The sequence below is a fragment of the Oncorhynchus tshawytscha genome, linkage group LG01 (genome assembly GCF_018296145.1).
Source record: "Oncorhynchus tshawytscha isolate Ot180627B linkage group LG01, Otsh_v2.0, whole genome shotgun sequence".
NCBI lineage: Eukaryota > Metazoa > Chordata > Actinopteri > Salmoniformes > Salmonidae > Oncorhynchus > Oncorhynchus tshawytscha.
The window spans coordinates 7,660,549-7,680,962 of record NC_056429.1 but is presented as its reverse complement, the minus strand read 5'-3'; the positions used below and the strand labels follow the sequence as shown (position 1 = coordinate 7,680,962).

The 20,414-nt window shown below is 43.9% G+C and overlaps 1 protein-coding gene across 1 annotated transcript in view; it reads right to left on the bottom strand.

The window, feature by feature from the left end:
* The window catches only part of LOC112257979 (neuroplastin-like), a 45,092-nt gene that overhangs the window by 4,046 nt on the left and 20,632 nt on the right, over window positions 1-20,414 (bottom strand). Inside the window, exons 2-5 of the mRNA XM_042325217.1 lie at window positions 7,823-7,997; window positions 7,130-7,224; window positions 3,453-3,586; window positions 2,693-2,966 (exon numbers count right to left, since the gene is read on the bottom strand). Coding sequence (XP_042181151.1) covers window positions 2,693-2,966; window positions 3,453-3,586; window positions 7,130-7,224; window positions 7,823-7,997 — 678 coding nt within the window. The remainder of the gene's footprint in view (window positions 1-2,692; window positions 2,967-3,452; window positions 3,587-7,129; window positions 7,225-7,822; window positions 7,998-20,414) is intronic.

Genomic DNA, 20,414 nt, shown 5'->3' with positions numbered 1-20,414 from the left:
GCACAGGAACAAGCCAGTTGATCAGAATGGATCAGAAATTGCAGTCTGTCAAGACAGAAAAATACTTTGAAGTCAGATTTTGCAGGTCAGCAGACATCTGCTCTGTCGTTACCTGACACTATACTGGCTACACCTGTACTCAATAATTCAGTCTGAGTAGCTTCACCCAACAGGCGGACACACACACATACACACACACAGACACAGACACACACACACAGACACAGACACACACACACACACACACACACACACACACACACACACACACACACAACACTGTTGCTGTAGGACACACCTTGTTAGGACAATCTTACAGATTGAATATTCATGGGTAATTTGATTAGGCCAGCTGGGACGTTGTTAGCAAAGATGTAGTGGTAACAATTTGGTGGGTAAACCCTGAACACCGTGGGTTAACAGGAAGGTAAACCCTGAACACCGTGGGTTAACAGGAAGGTAAACCCTGAACACCGTGGGTTAACAGGACGGTAAACCCTGAACACCGTGGGTTAACAGGACGGTAAACCCTGAACACTGTGAGTTAACAGGAAGGTAAACCCTGAACACTGTGGGTTAACAGGAGGGTAAACCCTGAACACCGTGGGTTAACAGGAAGGTAAACCCTGAACACCGTGGGTTAACAGGAGGGTAAACCCTGAACACCATGGGTAAATAGGAGGGTAAACCCTGAACACCGTGAGTTAACAGGGGGTAAACCCTGAACACCGTGAGTTAACAGGAGGGTAAACCCTGAACACTGTGAGTTAATAGGAGGGTAAACCCTGAACACCGTGGGTTAACAGGAGGGTAAACCCTGAACACCGTGGGTAAATAGGAGGGTAAACCCTGAACACCGTGAGTTAACAGGAGGGGAAACCCTGAACACTGTGGGTTAACAGGAGGGTAAACCCTGAACACCGTGAGTTAACAGGAGGGTAAACCCTGAACACCGTGAGTTAACAGGAGGGTAAACCCTGAACACTGTGGGTTAACAGGAGGGTAAACCCTGAACACCGTGGGTTAACAGGAAGGTAAACCCTGAACACCGTGGGTTAACAGGACGGTAAACCCTGAACACCGTGGGTTAACAGGAAGGTAGACCCTGAACACCGTGGGTTAACAGGAGGGTAAACCCTGAACACCGTGAGTTAACAGGAGGGTAAACCCTGAACACTGTGGGTAAATAGGAGGGTAAACCCTGAACACCGTGAGTTAACAGGAGGGTAAACCCTGAACACTGTGAGTTAACAGGAGGGTAAACCCTGAACACCGTGAGTTAACAGGAGGGTAAACCCTGAACACCGTGAGTTAACAGGAGGGTAAACCCTGAACACTGTGGGTTAACAGGAGGGTAAACCCTGAACACCGTGGGTAAATACGAGGGTAAACCCTGAACACCGTGAGTTAACAGGAGGGTAAACCCTGAACACTGTGGGTTAACAGGAGGGTAAACCCTGAACACTGTGAGTTAACAGGAGGGTAAACCCTGAACATCGTGAGTTAACAGGAGGGTAAACCCTGAACACAGTGAGTTAACAGGAGGGTAAACCCTGAACACCGTGGGTTAACAGGAGGGTAAACCCTGAACACCGTGAGTTAACAGGAGGGTAAACCCTGAACACTGTGGGTTAACAGGAGGGTAAACCCTGAACACTGTGGGTTAACAGGAGGGTAAACCCTGAACACTGTGAGTTAATAGGAGGGTAAACCCTGAACACCGTGGGTTAACAGGAGGGTAAACCCTGAACACCGTGGGTAAATAGGAGGGTAAACCCTGAACACCGTGAGTTAACAGGAGGGTAAACCCTGAACACTGTGGGTTAACAGGAGGGTAAACCCTGAACACCGTGAGTTAACAGGAGGGTAAACCCTGAACACCGTGAGTTAACAGGAGGGTAAACCCTGAACACTGTGAGTTAACAGGAGGGTAAACCCTGAACACTGTGGGTTAACAGGAGGGTAAACCCTGAACACCGTGGGTAAATAGGAGGGTAAACCCTGAACACCGTGAGTTAACAGGAGGGTAAACCCTGAACACTGTGGGTTAACAGGAGGGTAAACCCTGAACACTGTGAGTTAACAGGAGGGTAAACCCTGAACACTGTGAGTTAACAGGAGGGTACACAGAGTACTTGGGTTAACAGGAGGGTAAACCCTGAACACCGTGAGTTAACAGGAGGGTAAACCCTGAACACTGTGAGTTAACAGGAGGGTACACAGAGTACTTGAGTTAACAGGAGGGTAACCCCTGAACACCGTGGGTTAACAGGAGGGTAACCCCTGAACACTGTGGGTTAACAGGAGGGTAACCCCTGAACACCGTGGGTAAATAGGAGGGTAAACCCTGAACACCGTGGGTAAATAGGAGGGTACACAGAGTACTTGAGTTAACCCACTACATCACTGGTTGTTAGGTCATCAGCTGGTTGGCAAGGATGCCTCCATATACAGAGAGAACTATGATTTAAGAATTGAGTATTAGCTTATTCGTGGAAGTAATCTGTAGTGTTGAATAATGCTGATTACTGTTTTTCTCCTCTTGGAAAATAATTAATCATTTGAAATGGCTATTTGCAAACTATATTTGACCACAAACAACAATAACAACATTGAAATGAGTAGAACAAACCACAAACCAGCAAACCAAAATGGCCACCATGGCTGATATGGTCTCAGACTCCTGACTCACCGTCTTGTATATCGTCTGGCTTCTTGCGTTTCTCATAGACCACGATGATGATGACCAGGATAACGACCTCGGCCAGGACGCCCAGCAGAGGCCAAAGCCAGGCCAGGTAGCTCCGAACCCGCAGCACAGACACGATGGACGAGGTGCCGATCATGTTGGTGGCGTTACACTGGTACTCCCCCGGGTCGGAGTCGATGTCCAGGTTGATGATGCTCAGCTCAGTGTAGTTGTCTTTGTTGTTAATGAAGAAACGGCCGGAGGAGTTGTTGATGTCCTGTCGGGAGAGGGAGGAGGAGAAGTAATGGTCATGCGAAGTAGAAGAAGTAGAAGAACAAGAACAAGAAGAACAACAACAACAACAAGAGCAAGAAGAACAACAACAACAACAATAACAAGAAGAACAACAACAACAACAAGAGCAACAACAACAACAAGAAGAACAACAACAATAACAAGAAGAAGAACAACAACAACAACAATAACAAGAAGAAGAACAACAACAATAACAAGAAGAACAACAACAATAACAAGAAGAAGAACAACAACAATAACAAGAAGAAGAAGAACAACAACAATAACAAGAAGAACAACAACAACAATAACAAGAAGAAGAAGAACAACAATAACAAGAAGAACAACAACAACAATAACAAGAAGAAGAACAACAACAGCAAGAACAAGAAGAAGAACAACAACAACAATAACAAGAAGAAGAACAACAACAATAACAAGGAGAAGAAGAACAACAACAACAACGTACCATGTAGAACCCGTTGTCCAGTTTGCGCCAGGTCCAGATAGGGTAGGGGTAGCCAGTGGACTTACAGTATAGCAAGGCCTTCTGGCCCTCATTCTTATTGTCACTACGCTTGTGGCCTATGATGTCAGGACCAGCTGGAATGAGGGAAAACGACAAATAAGTAATAATACCGTGTTATCACATAATAAAGTCTCAGGGATTGTGTTCCAAATACCAGCCCATTTCCTGTACTGTGTATAGAGCTATAGATGTAGGGCAACCCAGCCCATTTCCTGTACTGTGTATAGAGCTATAGATGTAGGGCAGCCCAGCCCATTTCCTGTACCGTGTATAGACCTATAGATGTAGGGCAGGCCATTTCCTGTACTGTGTATAGAGCTATAGATGTAGGGCAGCCCATTTCCTGTACTGTATCTGTGTTGTCATACCAACCTCATTGTTTAAACTCTGATAAGTAGAGGTTAATTCATGTACGTGTGATATCTGATTGGAGGTTACCTTTACATTAATACTATTGGTCAACAATTCAGATCCTGAGTCCAAACATCTCAGATGCATAAAAAATGGTCTTAGATGAATGATTATTTATCTTATGTCCCTGACTTGTGGGGTGAGAAACCTACTATCTCTCTCTCTCTCTCTCCCCCTCTCTCTCTCTCTCTCCCCCCTCTCTCCCCCTCTCTCTCTCTCTCCCCCCCTCTCTCTCCCCTCTCTCTCTCTCTCTCTCTCTCTCTCTCTCTCTCTCTCTCTCTCTCTCTCTCTCTCTCTCTCTCTCTCTCTCTCTCTCTCTCTCTCTCTCTCTCTCTCTCTCTCTCTCTCTCTCTCTCTCTCTCTCTCTCTCTCTCTCTCTCTCTCTCTCTCTCTCTCTCTCTCTCTTGCATATTGCTAATTATCTTTATGGAGTCAGATAACGCTTTTAATAAGCGAATTGCGTCGTCTTATAACGAGTCGCATGTGATGTTTATATAATATTGTGTATCAAATATTACTTCCCACTACATAGAACCCTATAGGATATGGTCAAAAGAAGGGCACTATAAAAGGAATAGGGCACCATTTCAGGGCACCACTTAGGACGAAACCAATGAAAGTAATGATAATTTTACTAATAGTGTTATCTCATAATAGAACCCCATTGGTGTACTAACATCAGGGCAGGGTTCCATTCCATTACAAATCAGTCAATTACAGAATTTAGACTGCAGTTCCAATTCCAATGTGAAGCTATATAGAGTTCTCTATTAGAATAAGTTTGCTCTAGTAAATATTAAAATCGTCAATTACAGAATTTAAACTGCAGTTCCAATTCCAATGTGAAGGTATATAGAGTTCTCTATTAGAATAAGTTTGCTCTAGTAAATATTAAAATCATCAATTACAATTGTACGCTGAGATTCAATTACAAAAGCATCTCCAGCTGTACATTGCCTCGTGGGTAATGTTCAACCTTTGAATAACCTGTGTTATTCATTTAACAGCTGTTGTTCTGTTGTTACGGCATCTTGATTCATAAACACTCTGCATTCGCTCTAATCCTAAATGAAGGTATTTCTTGCTGTCTATTGGGAACGATCAGTACTAGCCCCATGGGAATCCATTCACTGCTGTGTGTGTTTGTGTGTGTGTACGGTGTGTGTGTTTACGGTGTGTGTGTGTGTGTGTGTGTGTGTGTGTGTTTACGGTGTGTGTGTTTTCTGGTGTGTGCGTGTGTGTGTGCGTGTGTGTGCGTGTGTGTGTGCGTGTGTGTGTGTGTGTGTGTTTACGGTGTGTGTTTACGGTGTGTGTGTGTGTTTACGGTGTGTGTGTGTGTGTGTGTGTGTGTGTGTGTGTGTGTGTGTGTGTGTGTGTGTGTGTGTGTGTGTGTGTGTGTGTGTGTGTGTGTGTGTGTGTGTGTGTGTATGCATGCATGTGTGCGAATAAAGGAGCAGCAATGAGTGTAAGGAATAAGAATTCAGAATCCAGTCACTGAAAGGTCACTGTGGAAGGACTATTATTATTTACATTATTATTTACAAACCATGTCAGTTCAGTCCACAGTTGATTGGCTGGCAAAAGCAGGAAGCACGTTTTACGCTAAATCCTGACTCTGCCATCAGCGTGATGTAACAGCATTCGTTGGACCAGGCAACGTTTTCCCACTCCTCAATTGTCCAGTGTTGGTGATGTTGTGCCCACTGGCACCACTTCTTCTTCTTGTTTTTAGCTGATAGGAGCGGAACCAGGTGAGGTGGTCTGCTGCAATAGCCCATCGGTGACAAGGATCGATGAGTTCCGAGATGTTGTCCATTTGTGGCCCACCTGTTAGCTTACATTTCCCTTCGACTTCTCTCATCAACTATCTGTTTTCGCCCACAGGACTGCCGCTGACTGGATGTTTTTTGTTTCTTGCACCATTCTCTCTCTCTCTTTTTTATTTGACCTCTTTTTCTCCCCAATTTCGTGGTACCCTGTTAGTAGTTACAGTTTTGTCTCATCGCTGCAACTCGAGAGCCGTGCGTACTCCGAAACACAACCCTGCCAAGCCGCACTGCTTCTTGACACAATGCCCACTTAACCTGGAAGCCAGCCACACCAATGTGTCGGAGAAAACACTGTACACCTGGCGACCGTGTCAGCGTGCAATGTGCCCGGCCCACCACAGGAGTCACTAGTGCCCGATGGGACAAGGACATCCCTGCCGGCCAAACCCTCCCTAACCCGGACGACGCTGGGCCAATTGTGCGCCGCCCCATGAGTCTCCCGGTCGCGACAGAGCCTGGACTCGACCCAGAATCTCTGGTGGCACAGCTAGCACTGCGATGCAGTGCCTTAGACCACTGCGCCACTCGGGAGGCCTGTCGCACCATTCTCAGTAAACCCTAGACACTGTCGTGTCAGGAGGACATTTCTGAGATACTGGATCCCTCACGCCTGGCACTGATGATCATACCACGCTCAGAGTTGCTTAGGTCACTAGCTTTGCGCATTCTAACGTTTAATCAAACAGTAACTGAATGCCTCGATGCCTGTCTGCCTGCTTTATATAGAGTAGCAAGCCACAGCCATGTGACTCACTGTTTGCAGAAGCGATCCATTTTTGTGAACGAGGTGTACCTAATACAATGTCTACCATTCAACACTCAATGGCGGTGTAGGCCAGACCTGGGGACAAATACATGTGTATTTGAGTATTTGTTATTTAAATATGTTTTTTCTGTCTTATTTGAGTATTTTCAAATACACTGCACAAAACAAGTACTTTTGAGTATTTTAGTTAATACTTTTTTCAAATAATATTATCAAATACCTGGATTCAATGCATGGGAATGTGTGAGTCAGTGTATTTGAGTATTTTCAAACACCTTCCAAGTGTCTGAGTATCTGAATACTTGTTTTGGAAATATATTGAAAAGTAATTGAAATACCTGAAATAGTATTTGAACCCAGGTCTGATGTAGGCAGGGAGGCCCTATGAAAGGCGGTATTTCAGGGACTATATGACAGTGCTGCCTTGGGCAGCCTATTAGGTCATCATTGTGCCTTGGAATGATTCATGTCAATGATTCATGTGAATGACTCATGTGAATTACTATTCAACACTGGTGGGTGGGAGTAGTACTGTACCTTTAATCTCGATGGTGTGGCTAACCTCATACAACACTATGTTATGTTAACGGAGGGTTAGGGATAGGTCGTACCTTTAATCTCGATGGTGGCGTTAGCAGACGGGGCCTGATCGAAGGTGTAGACACACATGTACTCCCCTGAATCCTCTCCTCGGGGCTTCTTCAGGCTGGATTTACACAAAACAAACACCACAAGTCAATCAATCCTCGTTTAGTTCTAACTCTGAAAGGCACTCTGATGTCAGAGGCATTGCCTGCGTCCCAATAATCTGTCGTTTCTTCAGAAATGTGCACTTAGGTTAGAGGACTGTTACCCATAAGGGGGCAAGCGGGGCAAATACTGTAGGACTTAGACCAACCCATCTTCAACATCTCTAATAATCAGGAACAATCAAGAAACCCCCAGAATTCTAACACGGCAGAGAGGATCTTTTCAAAGTTAATTAACACTTATATGTAAAAAACATCCCCCGTCAGGGGAAATGGACCCCGGTCTCCAGCGTGACAGCCAGGGATCCTCAACACAACACTAAATAGGACTGAAGGGGAGAGTTCCAAGCCCCCAATCAATCATCAAAAATATTCACTAGGATGTCAATTCAAAAAAGAGTTGAGGAAGAGACATGAGGGCCCAACCGATCTACTTTATTAACCAATGAGGGCTTTATTACATATAAGGAAATAAATAAGGAAATAGGAGGACAGATAATGATCTAAACTCTCCCTACCATGACTGTTGTTAAACTCTTATAGATGGGGACGTACTAGTACTCAGTGTTGGCTCTCTCTCCGCGGGTCTCTTGGATCTCCTCCCCATTCTTCATCCAGAAGCTCTCCTTGTGGGCACTGTGGGCTGAAGTTAGGTTGCACTGCAAAGTGATGGGCAGGCTGTGGTGATCAGTGGGCAGCATGATGTGGTCCGACGAGTTGATGGAAGGCTCTGAAACCCCAATAAAACACTTCCAATATTCAATCCCATTTCAATACATTCAACACATGGAGTTAAACTGACGTTTCCAATTAACTGAAAAACAATGAGAAAAATGTACATTTCAGTTGATGAAAGGCTCTGAAACACCGATAAGACATCAGGTCTGGGGTCAATTCCATTTCAAATGGATTCAATGTAGTTCATTGAAATTAGTTGAAAAGCAATGAGAAAAATTGGATTGGAATTTCAGGCTACTCCCAGAATTGACTGTATTGAAATGGAATTGACCCCAGCCCTGATAGAGACATCACACAGGCTTGTGTTACTAAACAACCCTGTAGTTCACTTCAAACAAGCACAATGAGTGAGTGGTAGGCACATACAGTATGAGTACTTTCCCATACCAGAGCCATACACATACAGTATGAGTACTTTCCCATTCCAGAGCCGTACACATACTGTACAGTATGAGTGTTTTTCCATACCAGAGCCATACACATACAGTATGAGTACTTTCCCATACCAGAGCCATACACATACAGTATGAGTACTTTCCCATACCAGAGCTATACACATACAGTATGAGTACTTTCCCATTCCAGAGCCGTACACATACTGTACAGTATGAGTACTTTCCCATACCAGAGCCATACACATACAGTATGAGTACTTTCCCATTCCAGAGCCGTACACATACTGTACAGTATGAGTACTTTCCCATACCAGAGCCGTACACATACAGTATGAGTACTTTCCCATACCAGAATCGTACACGTATGAGTACTTTCCCCTACCAGAGCCGTACACATACAGTATGAGTACTTTCCCATACCAGAGTCGTACACATACTGTACAGTATGAGTACTTTCCCCTACCAGAGCCATACACATACAGTATGAGTACTTTCCCATACCAGAGCCATACACATACAGTATGAGTACTTTCCCATTCCAGAGCCGTACACAAACTGTACAGTATGAGTACTTTCCCCTACCAGAGCCATACACATACACATACAGTATGAGTACTTTCCCCTACCAGAATCGTACACGTATGAGTACTTTCCCCTACCAGAGCCATACGCATACAGTATGAGTACTTTCCCCTACCAGAGCCATACACATACAGTATGAGTACTTTCCCATACCAGAGCCGTACACATACAATATGAGTACTTTCCCCTACCAGAGCCATACACATACAGTATGAGTACTTTCCCATACCAGAGCCGTACACATACAGTATGAGTACTTTCCCCTACCAGAGCCATACACATACTGTACAGTATGAGTACTTTCCCATACCAGAGCCGTACACATACAGTATGAGTACTTTCCCATACCAGAGCCATACACATACTGTACAGTATGAGTACTTTCCCATACCGGAGCCATACACATACAGTATGAGTACTTTCCCCTACCAGAGCCATACACATACAGTATGAGTACTTTCCCATACCAGAGCCATACACATACCGTATGAGTACTTTCCCATACCAGAGCCATACACATAAACAGGATGTCTATAAATGGCTCTGGTCTCTACCTCCAATGATTTGCAGACAGTTTGAAATCTACTTGGCATCCAGCAATTCAGCACAGAAGGTTGTAGAGCTGACATAGGGGTTAAAGGTTAGAAGTCAGGGTTCTGGGACTGGGTAGTGATTTAGGGCTAGTGTTTGATAGGTTTCCATGTCCTTCGTAACCCAGAACCACATATATTTATATATGCTGAACAAAAAATATAAACGCAACTTGTAAAGTGTTGGTCCTATGTTTCATGAGCTGAAATAAAAGATCCCAGAATTTTTCCATACACACAAAAGAGCTTATTTCTCAAAAATTGTTGTGCACAAATGTATTTACATTCCTGTTAGGGAGCATTTCTCCTTTGACAAGATAGCCCATGCACCTGACAGGTGTGGCATATCAAGAACAGGATTAAATAGCATGATCATTACACAAGTGCACCTTGTGCTGGGCACAATAAAAGGGCCACTAAAAATGTGCAGTTTTGTCACCTAACACAATGCCACAGATTACTCAAGTTTTGAGGGAGTGTGGAATTGGCATGCTGACTACAGGAATGTCCACCAGAGCTTTTGACAGATAATTTAATGTTAATATCTCTACCATAAGCCGCCTCCAACGTCGTTTTAGAGAATTTGGCAGTACGTCCAACCGGCGTCACAACCGCAGAACACGTGTATGACGTCGTGTGGGCGAGTGGTTTGCTGATGTCAACACTGTGAACAGAGTGCCCCATGGTGGCAGTTGGGTTATGGGATGGGCAGACATAAGCTACGGACAATTAACACAATTGCATTTTATCGATGGCAATTTGAATGCACAGGGATAACGTGGCGAGATCCTGAGGCCCATTGACATGCCATTCATCCGCCGCCATCACCTCATGTTTCAGCGTGATAATGCATGGCAATTCCTGGAAGCTGAAACTGTCTCAGTTCTTCCATGGCCTGCGTACTCACCAGACATGTCACCTACTGTGCATGTTTGGGATGCTCTGGATCAACGTGTATGACAGTGTGTTTCAGTTCTCGCCAATATCTAGCAACTTTGCACAGCCATTGAAGAGGAGTGGGACAACATTCTACAGGCCACAATCAACAGCCTGATCAACTCTATGCGAAGGAGTTGTGTTGTGCTGCATGAGGCAAATGGTCACACCAGATACTGACTGGTTTTCTGATCAACACCCCTACTTTTTTTTTTAAAGGTATCTGTGACCGAAAGATGTATATCTGTATTCCCAGTCATGTGAAATCCATAGATTAAGGCCTAATTTATTTATTTCAAATGACTGATTTCCTTATATAAACTGTAACTCTTTCAAATCTTTGAAATTGTTGCATGTTGCGTTTACATTTTTGTTTAGTATAGATACAGTACATATTCACTACAGTACATATTCACTACAGTACATATTCACTGCAGTACATATTCAATACAGTACATATTCACTACAGTACATATTCACTACAGTACATATTCACTACAGTACATATTCACTACAGTACATATTCACTGGATAAGAGTGTCTGCAAAATGACTCAAATGTAAATACATGAGACTGTCCAAACCCATGTTTAAAAATGTGGACCTACCCTTACATACACAAACATTTCTAAGAATGAAATATGAAAGAACACAAAAGGACAAAATGAAAGGGAAATCAAAGTATCAGTGCAAATGGTTTAGATGGGTTAGTTAGGTTAGGGTGGGTGAGATGGGTAACATGGGTGAGAAGGGTTGGGGTGGGTGAGATGGGTAAGATAGGTTAGGGTGAGTGAGATGGGTTAGATAGGTTAGGGTGGGTGAGATGGGTTAGATAGGTGAGATGGGTTAGATAGGTTAGGGTGGGTGAGATGGGTGCATGAGTGAGATGGGTTAGATAGGTTAGCTAGATAGGTAAACACTATGGTCTCAGTGTAGACGATGGGAGGGAACCTTACTAAACACTATGGTCTCAGTGTAGACGACGGGTGTAGGGAACCTTACTAAACACTATGGTCTCAGTGTAGACGGGAGGGAACCTTACTAAACACTATGGTCTCAGTGTAGACGGGAGGGAACCTTACTAAACACTATGGTCTCAGTGTAGACGACCTTACTAAACACTATGGTCTCAGGGAACCTTACTAAACACTATGGTCTCAGTGTAGACGGGAGGGAACCTTACTAAACACTATGGTCTCAGTGTAGACGACGGGAGGGAACCTTACTAAACACTATGGTCTCAGTGTAGACGAGGGGGGGGGAACCTTATTAAACACTATGGTCTCAGTGTAGACGGGAGGGAGGGAACCTTACTAAACACTATGGTCTCAGTGTAGATGACGGGAGGGAACCTTACTAAACACTACGGTCTCAGTGTAGACAGGAGGGAACCTTACTAAACACTATGGTCTCAGTGTAGACGGGAGGGAACCTTACTAAACACTATGGTCTCAGCGTAGACGGGAGGGAACCTTACTAAACACTATGGTCTCAGTGTAGACGATGGGAGGGAACCTTACTAAACACTATGGTCTCAGTGTAGACGGGAGGGAACCTTACTAAACACTATGGTCTCAGTGTAGACGACGGGAGGGAACCTTACTAAACACTATGGTCTCAGTGTAGACGGGAGGGAACCTTACTAAACACTATGGTCTCAGTGTAGCCGACGGGAGGGAACCTTACTAAACACTATGGTCTCAGTGTAGACAACGGGAGGGAACCTTACTAAACACTATGGTCTCAGTGTAGACGGGAGGGAACCTTACTAAACACTATGGTCTCAGTGTAGACGACGGGAGGGAACCTTACTAAACACTATGGTCTCAGTGTAGACGGGAGGGAACCTTACTAAACACTATGGTCTCAGTGTAGACGGGAGGGAACCTTACTAAACACTATGGTCTCAGTGTAGACAACGGGAGGGAACCTTACTAAACACTATGGTCTCAGTGTAGACGGGAGGGAACCTTACTAAACACTATGGTCTCAGTGTAGACGACGGGAGGGAACCTTACTAAACACTATGGTCTCAGTGTAGACGGGAGGGAACCTTACTAAACACTATGGTCTCAGTGTAGACGACGGGAGGGAACCTTACTAAACACTATGGTCTCAGTGTAGATGACGGGAGGGACCTCTACTTAACACTATGGTCTCAGTGTAGACAGGAGGGAGGGACCTCTACTTAACACTATGGTCTCAGTGTAGATGGGAGGGAGGGACCTCTACTTAACACTATGGTCTCAGTGTAGACGACGGGAGGGATCTCTACTTAACACTATGGTCTCAGTGTAGACGGGAGGGAGGGAGGGACCTCTACTTAACACTATGGTCTCAGTGTAGATGGGAGGGAGGGACCTCTACTTAACACTATGGTCTCAGTGTAGACGACGACGGGAGGGATCTCTACTTAACACTATGGTCTCAGTGTAGACGGGAGGGAGGGAGGGACCTCTACTTAACACTATGGTCTCAGTGTAGACGACGGGAGGGACCTCTACTTAGCACTATGGTCTCAGTGTAGACGGGAGGGAGGGAGGGACCTCTACTAAGCACTATGGTCTCAGTGTAGACGACGGGAGGGACCTCTACTTAGCACTATGGTCTCAGTGTAGACGGGAGGGAGGGAGGGACCTCTACTAAGCACTATGATCTCAGTGTAGAGGGGAGGGAGCGACCTCTACTTAACACTATGGTCTCAGTGTAAGCTGCAAGACCTAGGAGGCTGTATGGTGTACACTGTAAGAAGCTGAAAGACCTAGGAGGCTGCATGGGATACACTGGGAGAATCTGCAAGACCTAGGAGGCTGTATGGGGTACACTGTGAGATGCTGCAAGACCTAGGAGGCTGTATGGGGTACACTGGGAGAAGCTGCAAGACCTAGGAGGCTGCATGTGGTACACTGGGAGGTCTAGTGAAGCTGTTAACTAAGGAGCTGAGGCACAGAGGGAGATCGTTCTTGATTTTCAGGATGTATGGGGGAGGCACAGAGGGAGAGCTCTGCTATTTATTCATTTTCAGGGTGTATGGTTGGTGATTTGGTATTTGGTATTCATTAGGAACCCCATTAGCTGCTGCAGAGGCATCAACTACTCTTCCTGGGGTCCACATGAAACATGACATCATACATAACACAGAATATTATTAGTCAAGGACTGAAATACATACATTTAAAACGTCACACATAGCCTACATATCAGCACATACACACGATATCTAGGTCTAATACATAATACAGTGCACATTACAATACAAGGTATATAAAATGGCTCTTCACAGTCCCCTTTGTGCGGTAAAGTGTTCTTTTAATCTGGTATTATTGCTTGTTTGAGTTACCTGGGTTAACAGAGAGTTCCATGTAGTCGTGGCTCTATTTAACACTGTGTGTTTCCCAGCCTCTGTTCTGGACCTGGGGACTGTGAAGAGATGGCTGGTTGCATGTCTTGTGTTGTACCGATGAGGGTGTGAACTGTGTGCCAACTGCTTGAACAGACAGTTCGGTACTTTCAACACATCAATACCTCGCACAAAGACCAATAGAGATGCAGTCAATCACTCAACTTTGAGCCAGGAGAGACTGACATGCATTTTTACGGACACTTTCCCTCCATGTACAGTACATCTAAGTGTGATACGTTCTGCTTTGTTTCTGGACCGATTGCAATTCACCTATGTCCTTCTTTGCCGCACATGACCACACAGCTGTACAGTAGTCCAGGTGCAACAAAACTACGGCCTGAAGGACCTGTCTGGTCAACTTAGACGTCAAGAAGGTAGAGCAACACCCCATTACGGACAGACCTCATCCCATTTTAGAAACCATAGAGCCTATATGTTATGAAAACTTGCTATCTAGGGTTACACCCAGCAGTTTAGTCTCCTCAACTTGCTCAATAGCCACATTACTCAATAATAGATCTAAACAAGGTTTAGCATTCAGCGAGTGATTTGTCCCAAAATTATTCTTTTAGTTTTTGAAATAATTAGCACTATTGCTAATTACCCATTCTAAAACTGAATGGAGCTCTATGTTAAGCGTCTCAGTTATTTATTTTACTGTTGCAGTGGACGTGTTTTATGTTGAGTCGTCAGCGTTCATAGACACACAAGCTTTATCCACCTCTCTGATTCGGAGGGGTTTGGGGTAAATGCAGAAAACACATTTCAGTTGAAGACATTAAGTTGTACAACTGACTAGGTATCCCCTCCCTTTCCCCTTTATTCAAGGTCAGTGGAAGGTCATTTGTAAAAACAGTAAAACAATAATGGCCCTAGCCGGTTGCCCTGGGGTACACCACACTCAACTGAATTTGCATTAGAGAGGCTTCCATTAACGAAAACCATCAGTTTTTTAGGTATCTCTCAATCCATAATAAGGAAAAACAGCTCCCACAATCGTCTTTGAGAAGCCCTTCCCTATAAGCAAGCTGAAAGCATTTGCAGCAAGCTGATTGGTTGGCTGTTTGAACCATTAAAAGGGTGCTCTGCTATTCTAGGGTCAGCAGAATGACCTCTGCCTCCCTCTGAGTGCACACACCATCTTCTAGGCTTAAATTGAAGATGTTGCAAACAGGAGTCACAATGTATTACGCTACCAACCTTAGCAATTTACTATCCAGGTTGTCGGTACCAGGTGGTGCCTTATTTAACAAGGCAGTTAAGCCACTGTTCCTAGGCCGTCATTGTAAATAAGAATTTGTTCTTAACTGACTTGCCTAGTTAAATAAAGGTAAAAAATATATTAAAAGTATATTTTTTTTAGAGATAGCAACAATTCTTCACCTCTTCCACACCCACTTTGTGGAACTCAAAGAGCTTGTCTTTCATTATTGGGTCCATTATGCATGATTATGAAGGTTCAGCATTTTTTGTTTGCATGCCATACCCAAGTTTGCTAATCTTACCAACAAAAAAGTGTTTTGTTATGAACAAGCCATCTGCCTAGATGGAAGATCGAGCCGAGTTTGCTTTCTTGTCTAGAATTTCATTGAAGTACTCCAGAGCTTTTAACTATCATTCTTTATATAATTTATCTCTGTTCCATAGTATAGTTTCTTCTCATTTGTGTTTAGTTTAGTTAGATGATTTCTCAATTGATTGGCAACTGATTGGGAACCATACTTAGGTACCCTTTTTCCCACCTGTGTTTGTGGGAGATTGACTTTGTTTAGGGCACTTTGCCTTTGAGCTTCACGGTTTGTTTTTGTTGTGTTTATTATTTTGTTTAGCGTCATTTTGATTCAATAAAGAAAATGTACGCTTACCACGCTGCACCTTGGTCCTCTCCTTACGACAGCCGTGACAACAATACGATACAATACGATGTAATACAATACGATGTAATACGATATGATACAATACGATGTAATACGATATGATACAATACGATGTAATACGATATGATAAAATACGATGTAATACGATATGATACAATATGATACAATACAATACGATACAATACGATGTAATACGATATGATACAATATGATACAATACGATACAATGTAATACGATTTGATACAATACAATATGATACAATACGATACGATATAATGCAATAGGATACAATACAATACGATACAATATGATACAATACAATACAATACAATATGATACAATACAATACGATACAATAGGATACAATACAATACAATACAATACAATACGATACAATAGGATACAATACAATACGATGTAATACAATATAATACGATGTAATACAATATAATACGATGTAATACAGTGATGGCTTCTACAAGGGAACTGGTGGATGACCTGGAAGTTTTTGAAGGGTGGATTTTGGAAGTACACAGGTAGAGCTAGTTGAGTTGCTAACCCCATGAGGGCTGGTATAGTCGTGTAGAATCAACCATGTTGCTTACACCTCACAGAGGTACAAAACATCAAAGGGTCACTCCTGTCTCAGCCTCCAGTATCTATGCTGCAATAGTTTGTGTCGGGGGGCTAGGATCAGTCTGTTATATCTGGAGTTATTCTCCTGTCTTATTCGGTGTCCTGTGTGAATTAAAGTGTGCTCCCTCTAATTCTCTCTCTCTCTCCCTCTCCCTTCCCTCCCGGAGGACCTGAGCCCTAGAACCATGCCTTAGGACTACCTGGCCTGATGACTCCTTGCTGTCCCCAGTCCACCTGGTCGTGCTGCTGCTCCAGTTTCAACTGTTCTGCCTGTGGCTATGGAACCCTGACTTGTTCACCATACGTGCTACCTCATCCCGGACCGGCTGTTTTCAACTCTCTCTCTCTACCGCAACAGTTATCTCTAACTCTGAATGCTCGGTTATGAAAAGCCAACTGACATTTACTCCTGTTGCACCCTCTACAACCACTGTGATTATTATTATTTGACCATGCTGGTTATCTATGAACGTTTGAACATCTTGGTCATGTTCTGTTATAATCTCCACCCGGCACAGCCATAAGAGGACTGGCCACCCCTCAGAGCCTGGTTCCTCTCTAGGTTTCTTCCTAGGTTCCAGCCTTTCTAGGGGGTTTTTCCTAGCCACCGTGCTTCTACACCTGCATTGCTTGCTGTTTGGGGTTTTAGGCTGGGTTTTAGGCTGGATGTAAAAAGGGCTTTATAAATACATTTGATTGATTGATATGGGGAAGGGGTAGGGAGTGAATTGGGACTGGCTACTAATGAAGCCGCTAACCCTGAGGGGCGATGGGGTTACTCTACTGTCTCTGACCACTCACTCTGCAGCATAGTAATGGTAGCTTGTGCTCTGATCCAGGCAGAGTTTTGGTGCAGATCGTTACGCCTTGGATCATTACTGGCCCGACATTCGTACGTCCCAAAATCCTCCAGACCGAGAAGCGTGACGACCAGAACACTCACGCCGTTGGTGCCGTACGCCGTGTTGATGGACACGCGACGTTTACGGGCGCCGTCCCAGAGCTGGCGGAAGGAGTCGGCCCGGTTGATCTCAGAGTACCACCACTGGACCTCTGGGGTCGGGTTACCGACCACGTCACAGTACAACTCAAAGGTGTCGCCTGTTAGTTTGGTCTCAGACAGGGGAGACTTCACAAAGCCAGCTATGGAGGTGGAGTAGTAGAGTAGGAGTGTTGCCATCCACAGGAGAGGAGGAGAGTAGTGTTGTCATCCACAGGACAGGAGGAGAGTAGAGAGTAGTGTTGTCATCCACAGGACAGGAGGAGAGTAGAGAGTGGTGTTGTCATCCACAGGGGAGGATGAGAGTAGAGAGTGGTGTTGTCATCCACAGGAGAGGATGAGAGTAGAGAGTGGTGTTGTCATCCACAGGAGAGGATGAGAGAAGAGAGTAGTGTTGTCATCCACAGGAGAGTATGAGAGTAGAGAGTAGTGTTGCCATCCACAGGAGAGGAGGAGAGTAGTGTTGTCATCCACAGGACAGGAGGAGAGTAGAGAGTAGTGTTGTCATCCACAGGAGAGTATGAGAGTAGAGAGTAGTGTTGTCATCCACAGGAGAGGATGAGAGTAGAGAGTAGTGTTGTCATCCACAGGAGAGGATGAGAGTAGACAGTAGTGTTGCCATCCACAGGAGAGGAGGAGTGTTGCCATCCCAAAGGAGAATAGTGTGTAACCATCCAAGTGAGCCGGGGAGGGTATAGATAAAGGGTAAGTGTGTAGGATGGATGAAAAGGTGAGAGAATGAGAAAGGATAAACGAAAGGAATCAGTTGGGAGGGAAAAAGAGAAATAAAATGTTAAATCATAATGCTAAGGTAGACTCAATCAGAATCAGAAAAAGATGACAGCAAATAATATGGTGATGTTAGAAACCAGACAGCGATCAACTGAGTAAAATAAAAATAAATAAAAACGTAATAACCTTTGTGTTACACCGTCAGTGACCCAAATGGGGCGGCTGAATGGGATAGCTTAGTAGTTAGAGCGTTGGGACTAGTAATCCGAAACGGTTGCAAGCTCGAATCCTCCGAGCTGACAAGGTAAAAATCTGTCGTTCTGCCCCTTAACAAGGCGGTTAACCCACTGTTCCTAGGCCGTCATTGAAAATAAGAATTTGTTCTTAACTGACTTGTGTCGTGTCTTTACTATCATTAAATGAAGACTTTTAGTTTTTATCAAAGATTCTCGGTAATTAGTATTACGCGATTAAACTGATAAATCATGTAACTGTAATTAACTAGGAAGGCGGGGCACCAAGGAAAATATTCAGATTACAAAGTTATAATTTCCTAATATAACTTTTCAGATATTTTATATCTGATCAATTAGTCTTCGAATTAATGAATTATTTATTTTACCTCACGTTAGTCTCATTCCGTCAATTGTTGGTTATCTGCACGAACCCAGTCTTCACTATGAGTCATCCATATATCAATTGTCTTAAATCATTTATTTACTAACTAAGTAATTCACAGAAATGCATAAACAAACAAAGTAAATATGGTTACAAGAAATGATAGGGGAATGTGCCCTAGTGGGCTAAACAGGCATGGCGGCTTGTTGTACAAAAGGGAAGTGGGGGTCTTCACTGAGATAAGACAACACACAGTTGATAATTATAACAATTGAAATGCTAATCCTTTGCACATGAGCACTCACTCATTCAGGAACAATTGCAATCAATATATATATTTACGCTCAGTGTGTTGTCGGGATCTCTGCTGAAAAGTTTGTTTCTGTTGGATAGTTTCCGTCCTCTCTCTCTCTCCCTCGCTCTCTCTGCCGTGGTTAGAGTGGGTAGTACAGAGTGACATTCATTCATGTCGTTATAAAATGGATGTTTCGGCGGTTGTCGTTCTTCGCGTTCAATAATACCGAATTCCTAGCTGCAGACTAGTAATTAATATCAAGGACTTGTTCTTATTCTGTCGGTATTGATAGTCTAAGAGTGTAACCACGTGGTATGGTTAAAAGATTCAGCAATCATCTCAACCTTTGTCCTCTCGTAATGGAGAAAAACATGGGCTGGTGATAGAAAACCCGAGTGGGGGTTTTATTCGGAAGGGCAGAAAAGGGCCTGTCCAAGGATGCCCGACCATAACTGTGCTCATGGGCGGTCCTCTGATTTAGTTAAACTCAAAAGGGAATTGGAGTTTCCTTCATTAAACAGTCCAAAATCACATTACACAATTTTACAAACAGTATCATCCTCACTCATTCATCTTAAACAACAATTAGATGTATAAACCTCATATCTGAGGCTATTATATAAACAGTGTTATGGTAATGTGGCCGCACCGTCTCCCATGAGTTTTACAAACTTGTACCAAACGGACCAGTTCGTAGCTGGATTCTTCACCGATCTTTTATACCTTCTCCGGATCATAAATGTTGTTCGGACCTCAAGTTCTGTAAGGTGGAAGAAATGCCTTTGTTCTCTATGAAACTTCACTCTGTCTCTATATTGTGTGTCCATGAGGCAGAATCTTCCCTAGGAATGTACGACCTCTCTGCCCACAGCAGCCTGGTTGTAGGAGGCAGAGAGAGGGGGATGGTGCTCGCTGTACCCAAAGAGGGCAACATCATGACACTTGCCTAGTTAAATAGGCGGCAGAGAGAGGGGGATGGTGCTCGCTGTACCCAAAGTGGGCAACATCATGACACTTGCCTAGTTAAATAAAGGTAAAACATTTATTTTTATGTTCTACAGGAGAAAAACAACGTCTTTAGGTCTCATTATAATAAATCCTCTATATTATATTATCTATAATTAGTATTAATATTAAATCATCCAGAAGAGACTACCACAGGCATATTGTGTAACCGTAAACGTCAACATTCACTGTCTGAGTATCAGTCGGCAGTGACCTCAATACGATCTCGAATTTCTATACCTGTTATTTCTGAGACATTGTCATTCAATAGTCATTCCTATCCCCCGACTTTTGAGGATGCCTAATGAGGCCCAAATGGCACCCTATGTCGTGCACTACT